Source organism: Perca flavescens, chromosome 20, assembly GCF_004354835.1.
Source record: "Perca flavescens isolate YP-PL-M2 chromosome 20, PFLA_1.0, whole genome shotgun sequence".
Classification (NCBI taxonomy): Eukaryota; Metazoa; Chordata; class Actinopteri; order Perciformes; family Percidae; genus Perca; species Perca flavescens.
This window is the reverse complement of record NC_041350.1, coordinates 16,329,928-16,341,072: the sequence shown is the minus strand read 5'-3', so window position 1 is coordinate 16,341,072 and position 11,145 is coordinate 16,329,928. Positions and strand designations below refer to the sequence as shown.

Below are 11,145 nucleotides of genomic sequence, written 5' to 3'. Positions count from 1 at the left end.
TATATATATATATATATATATATATATATATATATATATATATATATATATATATATATATATATACGCTGATCTCATTTGTCATTTTGGTCCATAAACCAACTCTGTTAGGTACTGTACAGGGAGACTACTTTACAGTAACTGCGACACACTTTCTGATTGACCCTGATAAGACTGTCTTACACACAGACAAACACACTGAAGATAGAGGAAACACCACCTGACAGACCCAGACAGCTTCGTATTTCACATTTATTAGATTAGACATCAAGAGCAAGTTATGTCCTGCCAACTGTGGTTAATACTGTATGTTTGCTGCTGCATGACAACATCTGTTAATAAATCTGTCTAATGAAGTCATTAAGAGAGGCTTAGCATATTGTAAACTTCTAAAGGGAGTAAATGAGATAAGTAAATATAAACAAAGAATCAAATGCAGCTTTAAAAGTCATTCTTATTAGATTGAGCGCCTTCATTTTGCCCCTCCATTACTTTTTATCCCATTTTTAGATACATAGCAAAACAGAAGTAACACAAATACAGTATCTGGATCACATCTAACAGAAAAAATGTCAAATGTTCTAAATATGCACACAGAGAGTACATTTATCATCCTACAGTTATCATCCTACAGTTAGTAGTAACATTTAGGCCGACTGTGTTCACCTCATGCCGTCAGCTGCACAAATGTTGTAGAGGATGTAAATAACTTCATGAATATTAGATGTTCAAGCAATCTGCATGATCAGCAACACAAGTGAAAAATATCTCTCAATGGTTCAAGTCAGATTTAATGTCTGGCACTTAAAGTGATGGTTTGGAGTAATTTCACCCTAGGTTCCTTTGCACCACAACCTCGAGCCAAACAACCCTTTTCAACTGGGTCGAACATTGGGAGAGTTAGCGTTATCAGCAGAATAGCTTAGTGCAGGCGCTAATGGATCCAAGAGTGTATCTTGTACATTACCCCACTAATAATGCCCGAAATGATACAAAACTTCTACACTAGTACAAATAGGTGCCTGCTGTCTTCTGCTCTCTGCTGCTACTGCTACTGGCAGTAAGACGAGTGCTTAAGCTTAAGGCTCTACAAATTACAACACTGAAAAGAGATACAACAAAAGTATTATTAACTTATTTTTTAAAAGTGCTGTAGTACAACTAGCAGGAGACAAGTTCTAATTGAGGTAAGTTTGGAGACACTACCTTATTTAATCATTAAATTAATAAATATTTCCAATCCATCGTTTTATGAGTACCCATAACATTTGTACTAGTGTAGAAGTTTTGTATCATTTTGGGCGTTATTAGTGGGGTAATGTAGAAGATACACTCTTGGATCCATTAGCGCCTGCACTAAGTATTCAGCTGATAACGCTAACTCTCCAAATGTTCGACCCAGGTGAAAAAAGTTTCTGGGGGCTTGTTTGGCTCAAGGTCATGGTGCAAAGGACCCTAGGGTGAAATTACTCCGAACCATCACTTTAAGTTCCATTTTAAGACAAGTCAAATTAACCAGCTATAGAGCCTACTGGAGCACACATTTATTCGGCTGCATCCCTGCAATCAAAGGATCAAGAGGTTCAAGTTGTTGCATTTGCAGGCATGTCTAAAGTAATCTTGAGCAAGACATCAAACCCTCAGCAGCTCCACAAAAGGTGTAAATGACCCAGAACTCTGACCTCCTTGCAGGAGAGGAAAAATTAAATGACGTTTGCTGAACGATAAACTGCCAAAATGGATACTCATGGTGAGTTTATACCTGTAACCATGCTTAAACAAAAGCAGACAATGTGATCAACAAAAAAAGCTTGTTTCAATCAGCGTGTTTGTTTCTTGGCAAGCAATAATTTCTTTCAAACCCATAAATGGTTGGAATCTTTCCAAAATGACAAGCCATGTTTTTAGACGTTTTGTCCAAGCAATGATCAATGGGGTAACAAGAAAAACATTGTTCTTCAGGCTAATTAAATGTGACTCACAGAAATGTTTGAAACCACATGCTTAGCGGTGGAAATGCAATTTTTGTCTCAAACAAACACATACTGACACAAAGTAACAGCAACACTTGAATCAACCCTTCACTGACAGAAATTGAACATTAAAAGAGCCTTTCAAAATTCTGTATTTGAAGTTATGAAACACATGACAGCTGTCAGATGGATGCATAATCCTCCTCTGATAAGAAAAAGACATATTTGTGGGCTTAATTTTTTTTTATTGAAGACACCTCTCTTTTGCACTTCTTTCACCATCTCGTCCTCCATCAACCCAACAAACCAGACTCTGTTCACGGAAGAAGAAATGTCATGTAATGAGACCTGAGACAAAGCCTTACTTCTGCAGGCGATTCAAAGTAATGAGGTTCTTCTAATTGAATTGCATGATTAGATTTGAGATCATCCTGAGAGATGGTATACATAGTCAAACAAAGGTCAGGGGAACGTGGTGAGAGAAAGACAACATCTAGCTGCCTTAACTCCAGCTCGGTCACTAGGTATAGTCAGAAACCCTGGACAGCCTGCATGAAGTTCGAGGAATATCATTAAATGCCCACATGAAATGAGTAATTTCAGGGACCTGAGCGAAAGACCTGCAGATTGGCCTCACAGTGTAACAAAATCTAGGATCTAGGATGTTGGATGAAGACCCTACAAAGCACAGTCATACAAAAAAAGTTCCAGACACTCTAAAAACACTTTAGCCTGTAGGGCAGCACAGTATAGGAGACCTCAAAAAAACACTCCAGGATGTTAAGCTCCAAAAACAACACATTTCCTGGCCACTAGAAGGGCAGCGGAAACAAGCTGTTGAAAACATTGACATATCACCACATTTTAAAGGTTTGTAGTGAGTATCGCTTAATGTTTGGAGACACACACCGTTCAAACTTGGCCCCTCCTCCACAGCCAGAGACAGAGAGAGCAGCGGTGGTCGAGCAAGCTAGACAGTGAAGCGCTGTAGTAGTCTGTTGTTTTTAGTAAAATAATGCATATTTTACTTTTAAGTTGATATGGCAAAAAAGTTATAGCTCTGTTTTGGTCTCCACCAACTACTTAAGGAAATATTTGTGGGGGGTTTTTGTGCTAAATGCTCCATTCTGTTCACCAGCTCTGTTAGTGTTGGGGTTTGGTTTTTGAAGCTTTTTTGATAAAAACATTTTCCTGCTGTTCCTGAAAATGGTGGCCCAATGGTTAGCACTATGGCCTCACAGCAAGAATGTTCTGGGTTCAAATCCAGGTTGTTCCAGGCCTTTCTGTGTGGAGTTTGTATGTTCTCCCCATGTTTGTGTGGGTTTCCTCCAGGTGCTCTGGTTCCCCACCATCAAAAAAACATCTACTAGCTTCTCCAATCAGTGCCCTTGATCAAGGCACTGGCTCAGATCTGGAGTTGGTCTCCGGGCGCTATAAATGGCTGCCCACTGCTCCCTTGAGGGATGGGTTAAATGCAGAGAATGAATTCCACTACATGTATGTGTATTTGACAATAAAGTCCTTTAACTTTTTCAAAAATAAACATAGATTAAAGATTTGGGACTTTCTCTTAATTTGTTGTCTCTCAAGTTGTGCTTTGGGTTTTTTGTCTGCTTCATGCCAGCAACCGTCATAGATCCATCATTATTATAAAAATATAGATTGTATAGCTGCTATAACTTTTTGATACACTGTTAGTGTTTGGCCTGTTAGTAACCCCAATGAATTTAGAGGCTGTGTTACTTTTGGTTTCCATGATACTGTCAGCATTACTTATTAGCTCTCCCACCCCTGCATAATCTTACATAATTGTGATCTGTTTGTTCATGTGCATTCCAGCTGATATTCACCTCCTCCTTGCCTCCCTGCTTTACTTCTGTTTAGCTTGTGAGTTCCTGTGTTTCCAACTTATGAAGTGCATATAGGTGTAAAGAACACCTGCAATAACCTGCAAGTTGCATTCTGGTCTATAGGCTATAGCTAGGAAAAACGTGTTGAATGGTAAATCAAGAAAGATGCTCCTGCTCTGTGGTTTTGTGGTGCTGAAACTGAAAAAGATAATACAGCTGATACAGTTAGTGAGTTAGAAATGGCGGAAACCCATTCTACTGTTGAAGCTATGCTGGAGTATAGTGATCTGTTTTCTCTGTTTCCCAATTCACCACAGCAAGAAGACAAACCTTAAAGGTCCCATTCACTTTATGAGGTTTATTAACATTAATATGTGTTCCCCCAACCTGCCTATGCTCCCCCAGTGGCTAGAAATGGCGATAGGTGTAAACCGAGCCCTGGGTATCCTGCTCTGCCTTTGAGAAAATGAAAGCTCAGATGGGCCAATCTGGAATCTTGCTCCTTATGAAGTCATAAGGAGCAAGGTTACCTCCCCTTTCTCTGCTTTGCCCACCCAGAGAATTTGGCCCACCCATGAGAGAGAGCCATCATGGCTTTCAAACGAGCAAAGTGGCAGTTGGTCAAGGCCACACCCCCACCCTCCACCTTGTCCCCTCCCTCTCTCCTCCTCAATAGCTACAGACACAGAAATGGCACATACTAAGGAAAGCTCATTGTGGGACTGGCTCTAGTGGCTGTAATTCTGCACGAAGTCTTAATTTCAGGAAAGAGACTTCAGATACAGTATTAAGGGACCACTAAGGCCTATATAAAATCATCCAAAGAGCACCATGTCATGGGACCTTTAACTCTAACAACAAGGTGGTACATTTTCAACAGCGTCAAAGTGATTGAGGTAATGATGAGACCAGGAAACAGGGCCACCTACAAGAAAAATAACAGGATGACATTTTAAATCTATTCCAGCTTTTCTTGAACTTGAATATGAACATCAGTATAATTGTAACTTGCATGCTTTACACAGCAGGGTTGGAACTTCACTGGCTTCCATTCACCAAAAATAGCTGTAAAATTATAATTGTTTTGCATAAGTGAAGAAAAGAAAGCCACAGGTAAAAACATAATTGTGTTCTCTGATTTGATTTGCTGCATGTGTTTCAGTTTCTAGTATGTTATTTTTTTTAGATGCAGCCCACTTATGTTATGTCTTCTTGGATTTCTGCAAAAACCCAAAATCTGACAACATTGTCTTGTATTCCACGTAGAAATCTATACTGGTTGTGATTCTGACAAAAGCACACGCCACACTGTTAAGCAGAGGTGGCAGTTTGTATATTTTCTTTGTACAGCTTTCAAAGTCTTGATAAAATGATACACTGGATGCTGAAAGGCAGCCACGTCTGTAATTCAAACATGGGGAATTCTCCTTCACAACATCAGATTAAGCAGAGGTGCAATTTGAAGTAATTCATTGGTCTTTTTATGCAAGAAATCAACTATGTAGAGAATTGAAAAAAAATGTATGGCTAATTGCAAATTTGGTACAACTGTGTCGGACTTGAGAAGTTCCACAGTCTGACGTGACAGCAGCCTGCCGACCCGCGGACAAGAGGCGTTTATTTCCCCAATTGTTTTTTAAATAACTCAAGTGAAGTTAAAATGCTCCACAAGAGATTGCGGGCGTAAGCTCGCTGACCGCGCTCCCTCTCACACACACCGGCCATTTAGCAGAAAGAGGGGAGGGAGAGCAGCGAGCTGCCGGGCGTGGAGCTCCGTCAGGGCAGCAGCATTTGGTAGTCAAGTAACGGGCTGCCGGCTGTGACAGAGCTCCAGCCCGCTCACAGCGGGGTCTGTGAAGAACAACAGGCCGGGTTCCACGTCAGACTGTGGAGCTCCTGAACTCTGACATAGTCTGACCAAATTTGCAATTAGCCATACATTTTCGTAAAACGACACATATTTGAGCTCTACATAGTTGATTTCTCGCATAAAAATGTCTCAGAAGTGAATGTAGTAATGAAATAGCAGATGAACAATGTATAACATTTCTGTACAGTGTGTGTGACTTGGTGTGCACCAGCATGGAGGGAAGGGGCTCTGTGTGTGTGTGTGTGTGTGTGTGTGTGTGTGTGTGTGTGTGTGTGTGTGTGTGTGTCCAACCAATCAATGTGCAGCTCATCTAAATATTCATGAGCATACCATATAAGGCAGAAAAGCTCTTGTTTCATCCAGGGCTTTTTGACAGGGTTGCATTAGGGCCCATAGAACAGTAGCTGGGCCATTTTCAGCCCAACCAATGTTACATACCCCATTAGGAGACCTTAAGGAACAGTGTGAAATACCCTATATAATAATTATATCACCCCTTTAATGTTCATGTACTTGTTCATTAAGGGATTCTTTGTAAGCTCCCATAAAGATCAAAGCGCTTTCCACCAAACGTGTAACTGTAGAACCTTTTGCCATAAATGGTTCATTCAATTCATTTAATTTTTTTGTATTTATAGTGTAAAATTATAACATCATAATCATAATAAATAAGTTATATCGAAAACACTTTACAGGTAGAGTAGGTCTAGTCCATATCCTAAAATTACCAACAATTCAAGAGCAAGCATTTGGCGCGACAGTGGCGAGGAAAAACGTCCTTTTAACAGGCAGAAACCTTGGAGAGAACCTGACTCTTTGTGGGTGGCCATCTGCCGCTGCTGGTTGGAACACAGAGACAGATATACAGAAATATTATTCATAATAATTATAGCAGTGGGCATGATGAACAATGACAATTATAGTAACAATAACAATAATAGAACTATGACTCGTAATAATAGTAGGAGCAGTGCGGGGCACATTATTATGGATCCTGCATAACTTCTAGGCAAGTCCCACCCTACGAAGCAGCTCGATTGGTTGGGGTTAGGCATTGAGCTTGAGTGGTTAAGGTTAGGATAGCCGATTTGTCAGGGGATAGGACCTGAACAAATCGGGTTACGTTACCTTGCGTAAGCATGGACGCCTGGCCAATAGTAGTGTGTGAATGCTATTGAAGGGTGGGTCTTGCCTAGAAGTTGCGTGGATTCCATAATAACGCGTGCAGGGTGTAGCAGGGTGTCGAGCAGGACCACAGCAGCAGCTGCAAACACGATTCAGGTGCCACCACAATCCAAGAAATGAATTCATTTGTTGAGGTAAATGTCTCTGACTGAAATAGGAAGGTATATCAAGTAAATCCCATATGGCTTTACTGGTGTAGATGTATAATGCTGTAGGATCAGATGTACATGAAGGTAAAGATGACTATAAGGGTCAAGAACTTGTCCATCAGAAAGTGGCTGCCAAAGCCTGATAAGAAGAAACATATATGGATTTTGAGCTCATACCTGACTCTGCAGGGAATACTGAATTATTAAAAGATGGTTTCACCTATTATTATTTTTTGCTGAATTGAACAGTTTACAGAGAAGAAAGACAGACAAGGTGGGAGTTTGAAAAACAAACAACAAAGCCAGTTTGAAAACCAGTCTTAAAAGCCTTTTAATGGGCGGAACACATGGAGTCATTATAGGTGCTCTACTTTCTGTTCATTTGAGGAGGTGTATTTGAATGAGCCTATAGCATCTGTTGTCTCTTCTTCTCCATTGCTCAACAAAATTAAACCTACCCGCCTGGATGAATTATATAGGCTCTTAAAGTCTTTGAGAAGATGACCTTTCAAAATCAAGTGCATTTCCTGGTGCTTTCATAGCCACAAAGACACATTACACCTTTGAAAGAAGAAGTTACTATTGTCCACAGTCACCTCTGCTGTCGTTCTGCAAATCTGCAGAGTGAAGCGCTTTGAAGAGTGACAAACACAAAGGTCCTCTTCAGTGGGCGGATGAAGTCTTGAATGATTGAAATACCACAAAGGCACGCATTTCATCAATAAACTTCACAAAAAGATTATTATATAGTTAAAAAGAATTAAGACGGCATAGTATAATTTAGTAAAATGTTTTTTGCATCACCATCTGCATTGTTCAAACATAAATATAGATCTCAGAAATCCACAGTTTTGCACGTTCACCGTAAGCGGAGGACTGCTTAGTTTACTCTGATCTTCGATCATCAAAGGTGGAAAACCTCTTCAACACAAAGGCAAAGTGGGTTTACGTGTCTGAGCAGTTTATTAGTTTATTATTTATATTACAAAATCTGAACATTATGGTCTTCATAGGATTTATTGCAGGACTGTTGTATTAGACTGCATTAGGTGTAGCTGGGTGTACCCTATAAACCTATATACTTGCAACTGATATATATGATGTATATCAAATAATTTAACACTCAAAAAGGGCCTGTCTAAATATTCTTTTACTTTTAAGTATACCTTTTACATATTTTGTTTATTTGGCAGGGTAATACTATTTGATCTGTAGAAAAAAACTCAGAATGAGCCCCAAAGCCTAGTTCATCTGTTGGCCCTGGCAACATGTTAAATGCACTATACAAAAATAGAATATTAAGTAGGGCCTCTGTTATTTTTACCTGAATAAAGAATCTGAATAGGTTCTTCCACCAAAGTATAATAACTATCTATGGTATCTGCTGTTTCTAGTAAGGATTTAAATGTTTTAACTTTATTCTTTATGGACAAGCTGCCACCTGCAGCTGGAGCACACAGATAAAACTCAGAAACTGAAGATAAAAGTGAAGAGTGAAGCCTGAGAAAATGAATGTCTTTAGGACCAAGAGCCTTTATGACTAACACAGAGATAGAGAGAGAGAGAGAGAGAGAGAGAGAGAGAGAGAGAGAGAGAGAGAGAGAGAGAGAGGGGGTGTCGTCACTAGGAGCTGCAGCAGCATCAGCATCACTGGAATGAGTAACTGCGCAACTTGGAGAAACAACTACAATACACTGTGCGAAGAGCGAGCGCGTGTGTGTCTCCGTTTTTGTGCTTCACGAGCCTCTTGGTTAATGTATTCATGAGGACATAAAGGTGCCAAAAACTACACGGACTCTCTGTGGACCTGCCGGAAAACGGGAGCCATGGATTATATAAAAAACTACAATACTTATCTCTCCATCGTCATTTTGATAAGTAAGTACCGTAATTAACTTTTAGCCTACCTCAATTAGTGTTTTTATGAAGCAAAACCAAATGTTTAACCAAACAACAACCTCTCCCTCTTCATTCCTTTATTAGGCTACTTTAAATGTTTTCTTTAAATGATTAAATTAAAAATTAAAACAATAGACAGGTCTAGGCTATATTCAAACGTAGCGCATATTTTTAACCAAATTTTCAGAAATGTAGTCTATGTGCATTTCCATCCACTAACATTAGGAGTTGGTTCATCGAGACAAGCACTAGACGGCGCTAATTCTCCTGACAGGGGCCATTAAATAGTTGCAGAAGAAGACGCAACGCGATGAAAACACAGCGCCAGTCAAACAAACCTAGGAAAAATAGAATATTGGCATTTATTTCGTGTATTAATTTGAAGTTTACAGTCTCCACTTATCTGATGTCTGCCGCCATTTTTCATATCTTCAATTAATCGGAAGTAGCCTAGGCTAGATCATGATTAATTGGCTAACTTTTTCGCATTTGGCTTTATCGATCCATTAACTTTTTCCAGAATTTTCGGCATTTTCTTTATGAGCAAATTTGAAAATGAGCATTAAAAACATTGTTTGGTTGATGCAAACCCACCTAGCATGTGTCAAATCAATTAGCTGCTCGTGTGGAAAAGGGATCACCAGTTGAGCATTCCAGTAATTAGCCAGAGTCTGTTGCAGTTTGATTTCATCTCTCGGAGTGCCTGTGAGTATAACCAGTATAACGTTACAGCAACTCCCTCTCTCTCTTTCTCATTTCCACGCACACATCCAGAGGTGTTTTCACATCCACTTTGAAAAACGGCATCAGTCCAGGTGTCATATTCTCTTGTGGCACACTTTAGTGAATGTGATTTACATTCATTTACACTGCAGCACTGCGCGACTACAAGACGGTTTGCAGGAACACGATATTGTAGTGTTAGTTTTAATGTTTATAGAAGCAAAAATAATAGAGAAAACTATAACATTTCTCTTCACAAGTTAATGTAGCAGTGAAGCAGCTAAATGGTCAGATGTAATTTTGTAATTATGTTTAAGCTTGTAGGCTAGACTAACTGAAAAAAAACTTACAAACTGTTGAAAAAGATATAATTATAAACAATTTCTTTTCAATTTGAAATCCCCCATCAGTCTTTCTTTTTTTGGTATAGAATCCAAATTACAGGCTTAACACCATATGACTGGAGTGAGTGTTTACGACCTGCAGAGGCTTGTCATGTGGGCATAGAAATTATGATGAGCTCACTTGGATTCACCAGAACTGACTTATTGGCATCACTGTGACTTCAGCTGGCTTTAAATGAAGAACATTTGTTCACCTTTTACATATTAGGGCCTGATGTGGATCATGCCTCATGCCAGGGCTTGTTTTTCAGGATACTGGTAAATGCACATGTAGTTTGTGCTGTTTCACACAGGGTTCTTTCCTCTAATTTGGCCCCAAATGCTTTGCACCCACGGTCTTGTATCTGCTGAATTTGTACTTCATGCCAGAGGCTTTCCTATTAAGATGGCAGTGAATTCATTATTTCACATATCTTCAAACAACACCACCTTTTCTTAAACTAAAGACAGGATAAGTGTGTCTCTCTTGGCTTGTGCCCTCTTTGGCTTCAACAGCCACAGATGCTGCACCAGTGTAAGTGGCTCTCACTGCAGTCAATGCCAGTGAAAGGAGAACACCCAGGGCAAGCTTTGCCAAAACTCACAGTCTTATGTCAGACCCCCCCCCCACTCCCCCACCCCCCCCCCCCCTCTGTTCCAGCATACAGCCTAGTTTAGCAGCAAGTGAGGTACGATTTTCTCATACATCTCCTTGAAATTATGTTTATAGGCTACTATTAATTTGCTTTACAGTAAGTGAAAAGTTTTTCTTATTAGCTGAATGAGGCAGTGCTTTTAATGAATTTCTTTAAAAGGTGCAAAATGTTCACACTGATTCTATCAGCAAAATTATGATATATCCACTGTAGCCATACCTATCTGCTGGTAGCAACTAAAGCATGATTAAGTGATTCTATAGTTAGGTTTAGGCTTGGTTAAGTTTGGGCAAAGAGTGTGGTCTAGGCTAAATATTGAAAAAGTTGACTGATTTGATGCACAAGAATTACTTTTCTGAAATATAGAACAAATGTGGCTAGAGTGAATAGAATGTGGCTCCTTTGTAGTTAATTTCAGCCTCTTGGAAATACGATAAAAACAAAAGTGGCAGAATTC

At 39.6% G+C, this 11,145-nt stretch overlaps 1 protein-coding gene across 2 annotated transcripts in view; it reads left to right on the top strand.

Annotated features, from left to right (window-relative positions):
- The first annotated feature begins 8,719 nt into the window (after window positions 1-8,719).
- Window positions 8,720-11,145, top strand: part of ltk (leukocyte receptor tyrosine kinase) — a 65,370-nt gene continuing 62,944 nt past the window's right edge. Inside the window, exon 1 of one of the 2 annotated variants that reach the window (XM_028565153.1) lies at window positions 8,720-8,905. In XM_028565153.1, the coding sequence (XP_028420954.1) occupies window positions 8,854-8,905 (52 nt within the window). In that variant the 5' untranslated portion in view covers window positions 8,720-8,853. Of the gene's footprint in view, window positions 8,906-9,552; window positions 9,632-11,145 lie in introns of those variants that run through there. The other variant, XM_028565154.1, reaches the window with a different exon arrangement.